The 12,215-nt window shown below is 41.3% G+C and overlaps 1 protein-coding gene across 1 annotated transcript in view; it reads left to right on the top strand.

Moving 5' to 3' along the window:
* The window catches only part of TCERG1 (transcription elongation regulator 1), a 32,635-nt gene extending 21,545 nt beyond the window's left edge, over positions 1 to 11,090 (top strand). The window contains exons 14-20 of the mRNA XM_009880907.1: positions 901 to 1,051; positions 5,805 to 5,969; positions 6,808 to 6,990; positions 7,999 to 8,178; positions 9,131 to 9,214; positions 9,433 to 9,533; positions 10,734 to 11,090. Coding sequence (XP_009879209.1) covers positions 901 to 1,051; positions 5,805 to 5,969; positions 6,808 to 6,990; positions 7,999 to 8,178; positions 9,131 to 9,214; positions 9,433 to 9,533; positions 10,734 to 10,935 — 1,066 coding nt within the window. The 3' untranslated portion in view covers positions 10,936 to 11,090. The remainder of the gene's footprint in view (positions 1 to 900; positions 1,052 to 5,804; positions 5,970 to 6,807; positions 6,991 to 7,998; positions 8,179 to 9,130; positions 9,215 to 9,432; positions 9,534 to 10,733) is intronic.
* Positions 11,091 to 12,215: the final 1,125 nt, after the last annotated feature.

Genomic DNA, 12,215 nt, shown 5'->3' with positions numbered 1-12,215 from the left:
TAGCTGTACATTCACTTTCTAATCTTTTTGAATAAGCTACCAAATTCTCTTCTTGTTTCAATTTACCCTACAGCAACAGTAGGCTGGATTTTCCAAGTCTAATTATTTCCATGCTGTGATGAAAACATTCGTATGATTATAAGTGTCTCACGTATTCTTGGGGCCAGATTTGCATCAGAGCTTGGAAAAAGCACAGTAGTGGTTTTTTTCGAGGTAAGTGGCAGTACTATATCTACTGCACAGATTGGAATCTGGCCCTGGAGGTGAGAGAATGGTCAGGGAAATGCTACGGGGATAATGGGTTGAAAGCCCGGTACTGCTGCATCTGCCTATTGTGTTTAAAATATTTTCAACTCCGTGCGTTTTAAGATTAGGCTAAACAATGTTCACAGTAGGAGGAAATACTGAGTCAGCCAGTGTTCTATTGTGACTAATACCAAAAGATGATTTTCTTGGTGAACTCTTAGCATGGTTTGGCTGCAAGTGAATGCATGTAAAATTTTCAGTTTCACAGCTGTGAAATACCTGGACAGACTGGTGGCTGAACTGCTAACCCAAAAAAAGAAGATTTTTGTAGACAACTGAGTTTTTTTTCATTTCTTCTTCAAGTTGCATTATAATCCCTCTTCCTACACCTGCACTTTCTGCAGGTAGCTGTATTCAAACAAACAAACAAACTCCCCCTCTAACAATACCTTTCATGTGTGTGCCTAAACCTGACTCCTTTCTATATAGTTCATTGATCAAGCACCTCTGTAGTGAGACCGTAGGATGTTGCCTTTTTTTTTTCTTTTTTTTTTTTGAAATTGTGCTCTGGCATGTATTCTGGCAGAAGAAGTATAACCTGCTTGCCAGCAAAGACAGCTCTGCCAAATGAGTTCACTTGCCGTTTTGTTGCAGAACTACTTTTAGTGAATTTGCAGCCAAGCATGCTAAAGACTCGAGGTTCAAGGCAATTGAAAAGATGAAAGATCGAGAGGCCTTGTTTAATGAGTTTATCACAGCGGCAAGAAAGAAGGAAAAAGAAGATTCGAAGACCAGAGGTGAGAAGGTAAGGTGACTTTTTTTAGTTCCAGCAGTGTGAATGGTGCGAGTCTGAGTGAGATGGGACAGAGCCACTGCTTGGTTTCCAGTGAGCCTTCTCTGAGACACAGTCCTCCTCTTTCCATAGAGGTTTTGCAAAGTAAACATTTCACGGATGTCCCTTTTGTCTTTCTGAACTAACTATTTTAAGTTTGCAGGTATACTGACTTTTAGAGTATGTAGAATTGAACTTACGTTTATTTGTGAAGATAAGTTTGCTTAAATAATCACACCTTTTTTTTTTTCATTTACCGAAGCACATAACGTTATATTCCTAACTGGAATAAGGCCTGATTTTTATTCTATTTTTTTTAAGTTATATTATCCTGAAGCATTAAAAGGAAAAGGATTCTTGTCCTGTGTGGCTGGAAACCCCAGTACTGGCCATTACCGCTGTTCTCTTAGTGAAGGCAGCAAGAACTTGAAATTCTCTGTAGGGTACTCCGTTTAAATTTCAAACAGCTTCCATATCTTCTCTTTCCATCTAAAAGCTACCCTTTTAGTGACTTTTTAATCTTTCGGTAAACATATCCTATGTATAAACTGCTGCTTATTAGAATTAAAGGTCAGCTATTAAAGATTAATGAATTCCAAATGTCATTTGACCGTATTGTCAATAGCAGGGAGCAGGCTTTCGCCGCTGGGGAGGCAGGCTACCATCAAAGCATCAAAGGTGGCATCAAATACTATCATCGAAATGTGCAGCCGCCTACTTAATGTCCCTGAGTGTTGTGTGAATGGAGAAAATAACCTCTAAAGCCTAATCATTTTTGACATTTTAAAGTCTGCAATATTTATTTTGTAGTATAAAGTTATTGCAAATTTCACCTACTAAGAATGCTTACAGAAGAGAAAAATGCTGAGTAACAGGTTAGATTTGGGGACTATTTCATTATTGTCAGTTTTGCATAGTCTTTTAAATCTAATTACTCTGGTCGAATTTGATTCTCTACTCAATTTTTTCAAATGTTGACTTATTGCTGATATTTTCAATAAATGATTGTGCTTTCAGAGGAGAACTGATGTAGTTCCAGACTAGACTTTTACATATTGCATTTCGATTACGAATACAGTATTTTAAAGCATTCTTGCAGCTTAATAGTGCAGCTGAAGACTTAAAAAAAAAAAAAAAGTAAATATTTGTTTTGTTGTTGCATGATTGTTCTAAAGTTGAAAAGTTAAAAGAAGAGAGATTGTGTTTGTTTGCTTTTGAAATAATGTTTTTTTTTTCTCCAAAAGCCTTTTGTAACCATTTTATGTATTCTGTTTTATAACAAGTGGATAGACTTTACAGTTATGTGCTGTGCGGCCTGTCAATCAGTTCAGTCTGACAGCTGTCAATCACTGACACGCAAATATTATGGGATTCCCTAGTGAGGAAAGAATTGGTATCTCTGTGTGGTGACTTTAGCCTCCCGCAGTTCCGGTACTTTACATTTTTTTAGTTTTTTTCCTTGTGAAGTGATGAGAGTTGTACCTGCAATGTGTTAACTGCCAAAAAAAAAAGACTTCTAAATACACCTGAAATATTTTCAGTTTTATTTTCCTTTGATTTTGAAAGTGCTTAAAACATAAAAGAAAATTTAAGGCATTTAACCTGAAGCTTTCTCAGTCTGTTTTAAAAGTCCAAAATCATTATTTAAGGAGGATTGACTTTACAGAAATCTTTAATGTAAGGGTTTTAAATTATATTATGTTTTGATTTTGCTTCATTGAGTTATGGCTTATTGGATGGTGATGGACCAGCCAGCTTTTCAGATGGTTGTTTTTATTCACGTGGCTAATTTCAGTGAGTAGATACAATGCTAATACTTCTCAGATCACTGAGATGGGGAAGTACACTTGGGTTTGAGGGTATCAGGGAAGGGACCATGAGCTGGTAGTGTTGACCAGGCTGCTCATCTGCTGTCCCAGGACACAGCACTGTTCTGTGTCCTTGAGATGAGCCATGCCAGCAGATGAGCCTGACGTCCCACTTCACGTAGACTTACCGAAATGTTCAGCTGTAAATGTCCTACAGCCCACTGTGCTGATGGCTGTCTTATCTGTCATCTGTCCTGTGCCAAGATCTCTTAAAAGTTTTCTTATGTAATATTCATAGGATGGTTTGGGTTAGAAGGGACCTTTAAAGGCCATCTAGTCCAACCCCCTGCCATGACATCTTCAGGGACACCTTCAACTAGAGCAGGTCGCTCAGAGCCCCGTCCAACCTGGCCCGGAATGTTTCCAGGGATGGGGCAGCCACCACCTCTCTGGGCAACCTGGGCCAGGGGCTCACCACCCTCACAGTGAAAAATTTCTTCCTTCTCTCTTGTTTAAATCTTCCCTTTATTAGTTTAAAACCACTACGCTTGTTCTATCACAACAGGCCCTGATAAAAAATTTGTCCCCATCTTTCCTGTAGGCCCTCTTTAAGCACAGAAAGGCTGCTCTCAGGTCTCCCCTTTTCGCCTTCTCTTCCCCAAGCTGACCCCCCCCAACTCTCCCAGCCTGTCCTCCCAGCAGAGGGGCTCGGGGGTCTCCCCAGAGCAGAGCGCAGCAGAGGGGCACAATCCCCCCTCGCCCTGCTGGCCACGCTGCCGGGGATGCAGCCCGGGGTGCGGGGGGCTCGCTGGGCTGCCAGCGCACATTGCCGGCTCCAGGGGAGCTTCTCACCCACCAACACCCCGAAGTCCTTCTCCTCAGGGCTGCTCTCCATCCCTCCATCCCCAGCCTGTATGGATACCGGGGGTTGCCCCAACTCAGGCACAGGACCCTGCGCTTTGCCTTGTTGGACCTCATGATGTTCACACAGGCACACTCTCCAGCCTGCCCAGGTCCCTCCGGGTGGCATCCTGTCCCTCAGGCCTGTCATTCTACTTAGAGGGGGATGCTGCTGGTGGCACCTATGGAAGCCTCTCCCTACAGATGGTGGTGGTGTCTTGGGTCTGGTTCTGTATTGCAGCTGGTGCCACGGGGCTTCCAGCAGTGTTGTGGTTATGCAGGTTTTATCCTGTGGAATATACATATATGTGCATACATGACTTGTGCAGAAACTTTGAGATACCCTTACTTTATAGACTTCTGTAGTAATATCTGGGAATTGTGTGATTTTTAGCAAATATTTCTAATGCCATGGCTTAGAAAGCTTCATATTTTTGATACTGCATGCATGTTTTAAGATGTTTTGAAACAACATTCTTAATTTTACAATGAATAAAGTTTGCTTAGCATTTTGTTCAGCTACTTTAAGAAAAAGTGATAGTGCTGTAGATGTAGAGCAACTTCCCACTGGCACTAACCAGTTGTTTTCTAATCTCTGCTTACTATCTTAATCTCTCTGTTGAGATAGTAAAGAAAAAAGGCTTATAAAGCCTTTTATGTTTACATGTTAATATTGTGAAGAACTAAAATAATCAGTGGGCAAGGCTGCAGAATGTTGGTTCTGGTCTTCATGTCATTCTTGAATTCTGTAACTAAACACATCGGAGGGTCAGGATGTGGCGGTTCTCTGGCAAGCCAGAGTTCATTCGCCCGTCCGTCTGCTCGCATCCCTTATGAACCTCGGTGTTCTGCAGCAAAAATGCTTTTGGTGGGTTTCGTTTAAAGGGATGAGGAGGGGAGATAAGTAGCAAACAATGAATGGCCAGCCCTTCTCCGAGGTTTGGGGGTTTTTTAATTGGCGTGCCATAAAGCCGGGTTTGCTTTGTGGCCCAGCGGGGTTTGGGATGCTGTGAAGGCAGCGTGCTGCGCCGTGCTGTGGAGTCCCTACAGCCATCCCCTGGCACTCGGCAAGTGAGGGCAACCAGCCCCTCGCCCCTCTGCTTCGGAGAGATGGAAACTTAAATGCCAAGCCAGACTTGTAAGGCATGAGGTGGTGGAAATAAAAAGAAGAAAATACCTAGGACCTAAAGTGCAGCAGAACAGGGAAATCATCTACCCCAGAAAAAAAGAGATGTAATAAAGGCACAGTAGTTGCTCTTGCAACTGCTGGTTCTGGGAGTTTGGATGACAACGTGTCGCTAGTTGTCCAGGGATAAAAAAACCAAACATGACTGATCCTCTGCCAGCCTTTTGCAATGGCTGTTGTTATGGACAAGGGGCTGACATGCCATTTCCAATTGAAAAAGTAGACTAAAACATTTCCTTTAACTGTTATATATGTGTGCATATCCATCTTAAATGTAATTTACTTAATCACCATATCCGTGTAATTCTTTATTGGTTAGACCCATCTTAAGGCATTGCATTTTGTCAGCAGATCCAAGTATTTACTTCTGTTTGTTGTACACTTGGAGGATGAATCCATAAAAACTTGATTTGTGTAGAGCCCTGTTTAAAAATGCATAGCTTCTCTAGTATTAATATGCAAAATGCTATAATGTACAATCAGTAACTTGTTACTTTGAGATATATATAACAGCTCGAAAAAGAAGCTTAAATTGGAGTAAAATAACAAGAACTGTATTGGTGAATCATTCTTTAAAGAATACAGTTCATCTTAGATGTAGCAGATCTTAATGTATCTGCTTTAGCAAAATTGTCCCAAGGGGAAGTGAATTTTAGATGCAGTTATGTCTAAATCCAGAATTTTAGTGATTTCTCTAAATTGTAATGGTATGTAATATTAATATGCTTCCCTCTGTTGGAGGTAAGTCGACTTCTTTTTTCATAAGAGCAGACTGTTGGGTATCAAAATATCTTTCTCAAGTATTGTTTTTCTGTTTCCATCTGTCAAACAGATCAAAATGGACTTCTTTGAACTACTGGCTAATCACCACCTGGACAGTCAGTCTCGCTGGAGCAAAGTGAAGGACAAAGTAGAGACTGACCCCCGTTACAAAGCAGTGGATAGCTCTTCACAGAGGGAAGACCTTTTCAAACAGTACATAGAAAAAATAGCAAAGGTATGCGTGTGACATCCGGAAGTCTAACTCCGGATGTTCGGCTGGTCACATTGCTGTTTATGTGTGAAGTAACTAACTGGAAGATAAGCTAGTTAGTTCCATACCAAAGAGAGTTCTATACTATCACTATTTGTAGAAGCACCCCAGAATGACAGCTTGAAGCTTAGAAGTACCATCCCTGGTGGTGCTGCTGCTGCAGATTCTCGTGGTATGCGTATGCATGCCTGCATACGAGCACACGATATTTAGGAGAATTTATCCAGCAGCGTAAGAAAGGCAGAGACTGTTGTAAAGCTGTTGGTTGTAAAAATGGCTGTAAAATTGCTTCTTACCAGGATGGGCAGAGTTTCCTTTGCTGTGATTTTTTTTTTTTTTTTTTGTATCAGCTGAGCTTCCTTCAGGAATATAGACCGTTCATACACGGTTCCTTCACTGGTTCTGCTCTCTTAATCCAATCTTAAACCTTTCTCTTCCAGGCAATTAATGGTTGAGAATGTAAAACTGGGCTAACAAATAGTGATACCGCTCTCCCCCTGTCCCCCCGTTATTCGGAGTTTGTCACTGTACGCAAACAACGTGGTCCTGAGAACAGTTGTTCTGTGGTCAGCATTATGTCAGACGGTTGTGTCAAACTTCTCTTTCCCCCGTGTAGAGCCTATAATGCTTCAGCCTAGCTGTTGAAGCAACATTTTGTAATCCACAGTTCTCAAATCACTTTGAAGTATTTTGTTCCAAGATGCCTTTAGGTTAGTAATCCTTTAATTTATGTATCTGTCTAATGAAAATATGAAAGGTGTTCTGTTGTTTTTATTGAGAAAAGTTTGTTCTTACATTTCAGAATTTAGATTCTGAAAAAGAAAAAGAGCTGGAAAGGCAAGCTCGTATTGAGGCAAGTTTGCGGGAACGAGAAAGGGAAGTCCAGAAAGCTCGTTCGGAGCAAACTAAGGAAATCGATAGAGAACGGGAGCAGCACAAACGGGAAGAAGCTATACAAAACTTCAAAGCGCTTCTGTCTGACATGGTGAGATACGGACAGGCTTTCTCAGCTTGTCAGTGCATTCTTTTTCTAGTTGTTGCCCTGTGCAAAAAGCTTTTTGGCATTTGTAGTTAACTTTATATAGAAATAGAACTCTGTTGTCTTCTCCCCACTGCCCTCCGCTCACTGTTGGGAGTTTTGCCTTGGTTGGAAGAGAATGCTTTGCAGTGAGGGTTCATGGTCTGGAGTCTCGCCCAGGGAGTTAGCGGGCAGCAGTGGACACGTTCCTGCTGTGTTTCTCTGGAGTCTCACGGGCAGTGGCAGATTTTAAGTCACACAACTGTAAACTTCTGTATGTCTGTTGGAAAATTAGATATTGTTGAGCATTAGGAATAGTCCCCTTATTTTTGCATTGTCTCTCTGTGCGCTCCAAACACAGCACCTTTGTCTTACCGTTTCTCTGCTGTTGTATGGTCGCTCTGTTTTGCTGGCCAAGCTGAGCTGTGAGAGCGCAGTTCCTGTATGGCGAATGTCCTGTTAAGAGGATGGGATTCGCCAAATTAGTTTTCACAGGCATGTGTACTATGCCCTTGCTCCCTGGGGTAAGATATGAAATCCAAACGTGTTACTAGTGCTCGGTTCCACATTTCAGCACTGAAATCTTTATAAGGGGGTGGGGTATAAACTGAGGCTGCCTTTCCAGACCACTTATGGTTAATAGAGGATGTTATGCACAGAGGAGGAGGGTGCTGGATTTGTCTTTTTGAGAGACTTCTCAGCCAGATCAGTGGGGTGTCTCCATCTGCATTTGAGCTGATGCAAAGCAATTCCCTCTGCCACTGCCTGTTTCATATTTGTGAGGAAGCTACTACAGTCTCTTATGTAAAAGCTGGTTCGTTTTATTTTAATCTTTAATTTGAACCTTAACTTGAAACAAGAGTAATAAAAATAAAAAATAAAAAAAAAACCAAAACCCAAACCTAAGGGGTATATAAGAAATGTCAGTGAACTGTAGAAGAAATGGTTTTAAAAAATAATCATCTTTTGGCTCAGGTGCGTTCTTCAGATGTGTCATGGTCAGATACCAGAAGGACTCTACGCAAAGATCATCGGTGGGAATCTGGCTCCTTGCTAGAAAGAGAAGAGAAAGAGAAGCTCTTTAATGAACACATTGAAGCACTTACCAAAAAGAAGAGGGAACACTTTAGGCAACTTCTGGATGAAACTTCAGCGGTAAGAACTGTATATATTCAAACTTCAAACCTTTGCCTATCTTTTTCTGGTTTTCTGTCAGACAATCAGATTTGTTTGGTTTTATTGCCAGGGCCCCTTTGCTTCATCACTATCTTTTCTTCTTCATAACAAAATATGTGCATTATGTCTCCTTACCTCTTTATCTTCAGCATTGTTTTGGTTTAACATGAAGTTCATTTACATTTGAACTTTTAACCAGTGATCTTTTTATCTCCTGCAGGATGTTGCATTTCTTCAACACTGAGTTATTTGATACTCTTTACTATATGGCATCTTGCTCTTTCAGATATCCAGTGCGTTGCTCGTAATGAATATCAGTATATAATCTTGCCAAGTTCATCTGTGTTCATGTCCTGCTTTATCTTGTGCTACTGAATCTGAACTTTTTATTCTGTGTAATGCTATGGAAATCTTTCACCTGTTCTGTGTATCACGGGGTTTTAGTGGATCTTGCTCTTTTTTAGTCATGTGCCAACTTCAGTCAGCTTTCTTTTAACCTGAAAGTTTGTACCTCATTTTTTAATGCATTAGTTAAAAATGCTTAGACTATTAGACAGATTTTTAGTGTGATAGAATAAAATGACAGGCATATAACTCTGAAGCAAGTTTTCTGTAGGTAATTTCTAACAACACATTCATTTAAATAAATACGTGCTAGAAAAAGACTTCAGGATGTAAATTATGTTTTGAGGACTTTGATCTGAAAACGCCATCGCAAAATACTAAAGAAAAGTAAATATATAAAATCAACTAATTAAAAATACGAATGTAGTAGTAATAATAATCAAACCCCAACACTTAAAAATACAGCAGCAACTTTGTTAGTGCACTTAAGAGATACTTAAAAGTTTCAGATGTAGTAATATTTACATTCAGTATTCTTAAGAGTCTAATTTTCTTTTAACTTAACTATTTTTGGTTCTTTTGAAAGATAACTTTAACATCAACATGGAAGGAAGTGAAAAAAATCATTAAAGAAGATCCAAGGTGCATTAAATTTTCTTCGAGTGACAGGGTAAGCGGTTTGTATCACTGCTGTTACGTTAAAAGCTGAAGTGGTTTCTGCTTTATGTGAACAAGAGTGTTGTTTAAGATTATTTTATTTAAATTAAAAATGTAAAAGATAAGGAAAAATAAAATTAACATGTAATTATTGCATATGTTCAGTATCTTAAGTTGCATGAAGTACTTAATCTGCATTCAGTGTTTTAAGCTTATCTTTTTTTCTTTCAGAAAAAACAAAGGGAGTTTGAGGAATACATTAGAGACAAATACATTACTGCCAAAGCTGACTTCCGAACGCTATTGAAAGAGACCAAATTTATAACCTACAGGTCTGTAGTGTAATGTCAACAAAGGACCAATCTCTTTATTGTGCTTTTCCATATAAATGGCAACAAACTGTTGTCTGTTTTTTCTCATAGCATAAGTTGATGCCAAATTTACACTTTAACAATGTCTTATAATCTGTCAAAAAAAAAGAAGTCTGCAGCAGCTAGAGACCTCTTTCTGCTTTATTTTGACATTGCTGCTACTGACTAACAAGTAGTGAAAATCAGACCAACACAGGTGGGAGGTTCTCTTTGCTTCGGAATAGTGTCCTGTGGAAAGCACTCTGAGCTGTCGGGCACTAAATGTGCGTTGTGGTGGGGGCCCTGGTCCATCTCTGTGTTAGTCCGTGGTGTAGGCTCCGGAGGGATCAATACTGAAGTGAGGGCTCTGTTTCAGGACTTTGGAGACAGCAAAGAATCGTTGGCTCCATTGAAATTTTATAAAAAAACTCCAAACTAATTTGCCTGGTTTCTGTGGGAGGATTTTGTTGAACGGGTGGGTGGACTGCCAAAGCAGTTGACTTTCCCGCTCAGTTTCGGGGGCTGGTAAGGCTGGTACAGAATCTTGGGTATAGACCAAAACAAGTTTCCTGTCAGAAACACGAGTTCACTCACAAAGGAGAAAATTAAATTAAGTTCTTTGGATCCTGACGCACCGCGTGGTTCCTTTGCGGTCAGCGCCGCGGTGTGTTGGAGGTGGTGCTGCTGTCGGTGAGATGGAGGACAGCGCTCGGAGCCGCTGCTGTGGACACAGTCAGTCAGGCTGGACCGTGGCTGAGACTTCCCCATCCAAATCCTAATTGTTTGCCTGATTTAGATGCTGAATTTAAAACTCTGGTTTTATTTTTTACGGTCCCCTCTAGGTTTTAGCATTTGTATAGTTCATGTAGTGCTGTACAAGGCCCTTGCAGCCAGACACGAGCTTTCCGTGGCGCTTAATTAGCGTAGCACAAACCTAGGCAACGAGCCTTTATTTCCTGTACTGTTGATGTGCCGAGTCCTGACCTAAAGCGGCATCTTTCTAGCTAAGAAGATACCCAGGTCTCTGCACCCCTCTGCTTTGCCCTTGCACTGACTCTGCCGGTGCTTTCTTACAGTGAGGGCAGCTTCTCCGAGCCGCAGCAGCCACCTCCGGGGGCGAGGGGGCTCCGTTCTGTGCCTCCCGCACCACGCTCTGGTGGTAATTCTTGTGCTTGCTTTCAGATCCAAAAAGTTGATCCAGGAGTCAGATCAGCATCTCAAAGACGTAGAGAAGATATTACAAAACGACAAGCGATACCTGGTACTCGACTGCGTACCGGAGGAGAGACGCAAACTCATTGTGTCCTACGTAGATGACCTGGACCGTCGAGGGCCGCCTCCACCGCCCACAGCTTCAGAGCCGACAAGACGAACAACAAAATAGTTACGAAATACTCTTAAGCCAAGGGTTTCTGTTAAATCAAAAAGCTTGCATGAGCCATCTGTCAGGTTTATACATATACATTACCGTGAATATATTGCAAAACCATCTGAGGAGCAGAGGAAGAAGCAGCATTTGTGAACATAAAATGGTCTCGGGGGGGGGAACCAACAACAAAAAACCCACGTTAAAGGTATTTATGAGTTTCTTTGGGGCGTGACTGACAAAACTCTGAACGTGTGGGCTGTGTTTGGTAACTTCAGCTCTGGGAGCAGTGCGGTGTCTGCATACGGGGTGTGGATGTCTGAGCGTTGGAGGCGTTCTTCTCAGCAGTGTCCTGTCTGTGAGTGTTATGGGTGAGCACACTTGGGGTTCCACCGTGTTCTGCGTGTGCCACCCGCTTCCTAATGGTTCCCCGCGGCCCCTGGCTGCGGAGGGGAAATGCTCTCTGGTAGCTTAAATTATTCATCACTGAAGACCACATTCTGGAAACACAAGTCCCGGTTCTCTGCTTGCTTTCACCCTTCTAAATGGAACTAAATCTGTTGAACTGAGTTAGAGCTGAGAGGAGAATTAGGACCGAGAGACCAAATTAAACTTGTTCACAGGTCTGCTTTGTTCCTTACCCTGTCCATGAATTAGAAGCAAATCGGGTTGCTCTGCCCCCGTGAAGATTTGTCTAATAATTTTTACTCGAAGTTGGGAACGCTTGGTGAATAGCAGTGGTTACTGGAGCAGAACAGGACGGTTGTATAAACACATTTTTATTTACGATAAAGTGATCTTTACATACTTCTGGATTAGACTGTGGATTTCCCCTCTGGGCAATTCTTGTAAACTATACTCCTGTTTTGAATGTTAAACTTGTGTTTCTAAAGTTTAATTTTGAAATGTTGGGATTGTTCAGTTTATGTATTTGAACTACAATAAACCAACCCTTTTTATATATGGATTGTACAGGCCTAATACCAGTTTTTGTTGGATTTTGTTGCACTGGTGAATTTACAAGTAAAGCAAACTACTGGAGTCGTATCACCTAAATTCTTGGCTGTGTTTGGCAAAACAGTACCTGAGGCACAGTGCAACACGGGGTTAAACTTCAGCAGCAGCAGTCAGGGCAGCATACACGCCATGGGTTGCCAAGGAAAACTATTTTCTAATTTAGTTCTTTAGTCTTTTGGTTAAATATGAAATGGTAGGGACGGTGGTGTCAAAGGATTTCCTTCTCTTCTGTATTTGATGTGGATGTCTGAGGGGTGGGGAAGGGTTGATTCTTCCTTGAG

This window comes from Charadrius vociferus, unplaced genomic scaffold (assembly GCF_000708025.1).
Source record: "Charadrius vociferus isolate BGI_N301 unplaced genomic scaffold, ASM70802v2 scaffold53, whole genome shotgun sequence".
Lineage (NCBI taxonomy): Eukaryota > Metazoa > Chordata > Aves > Charadriiformes > Charadriidae > Charadrius > Charadrius vociferus.
Note: the sequence above shows the minus strand (reverse complement) of the source record. Positions and strands in the feature narration are given on the sequence as shown.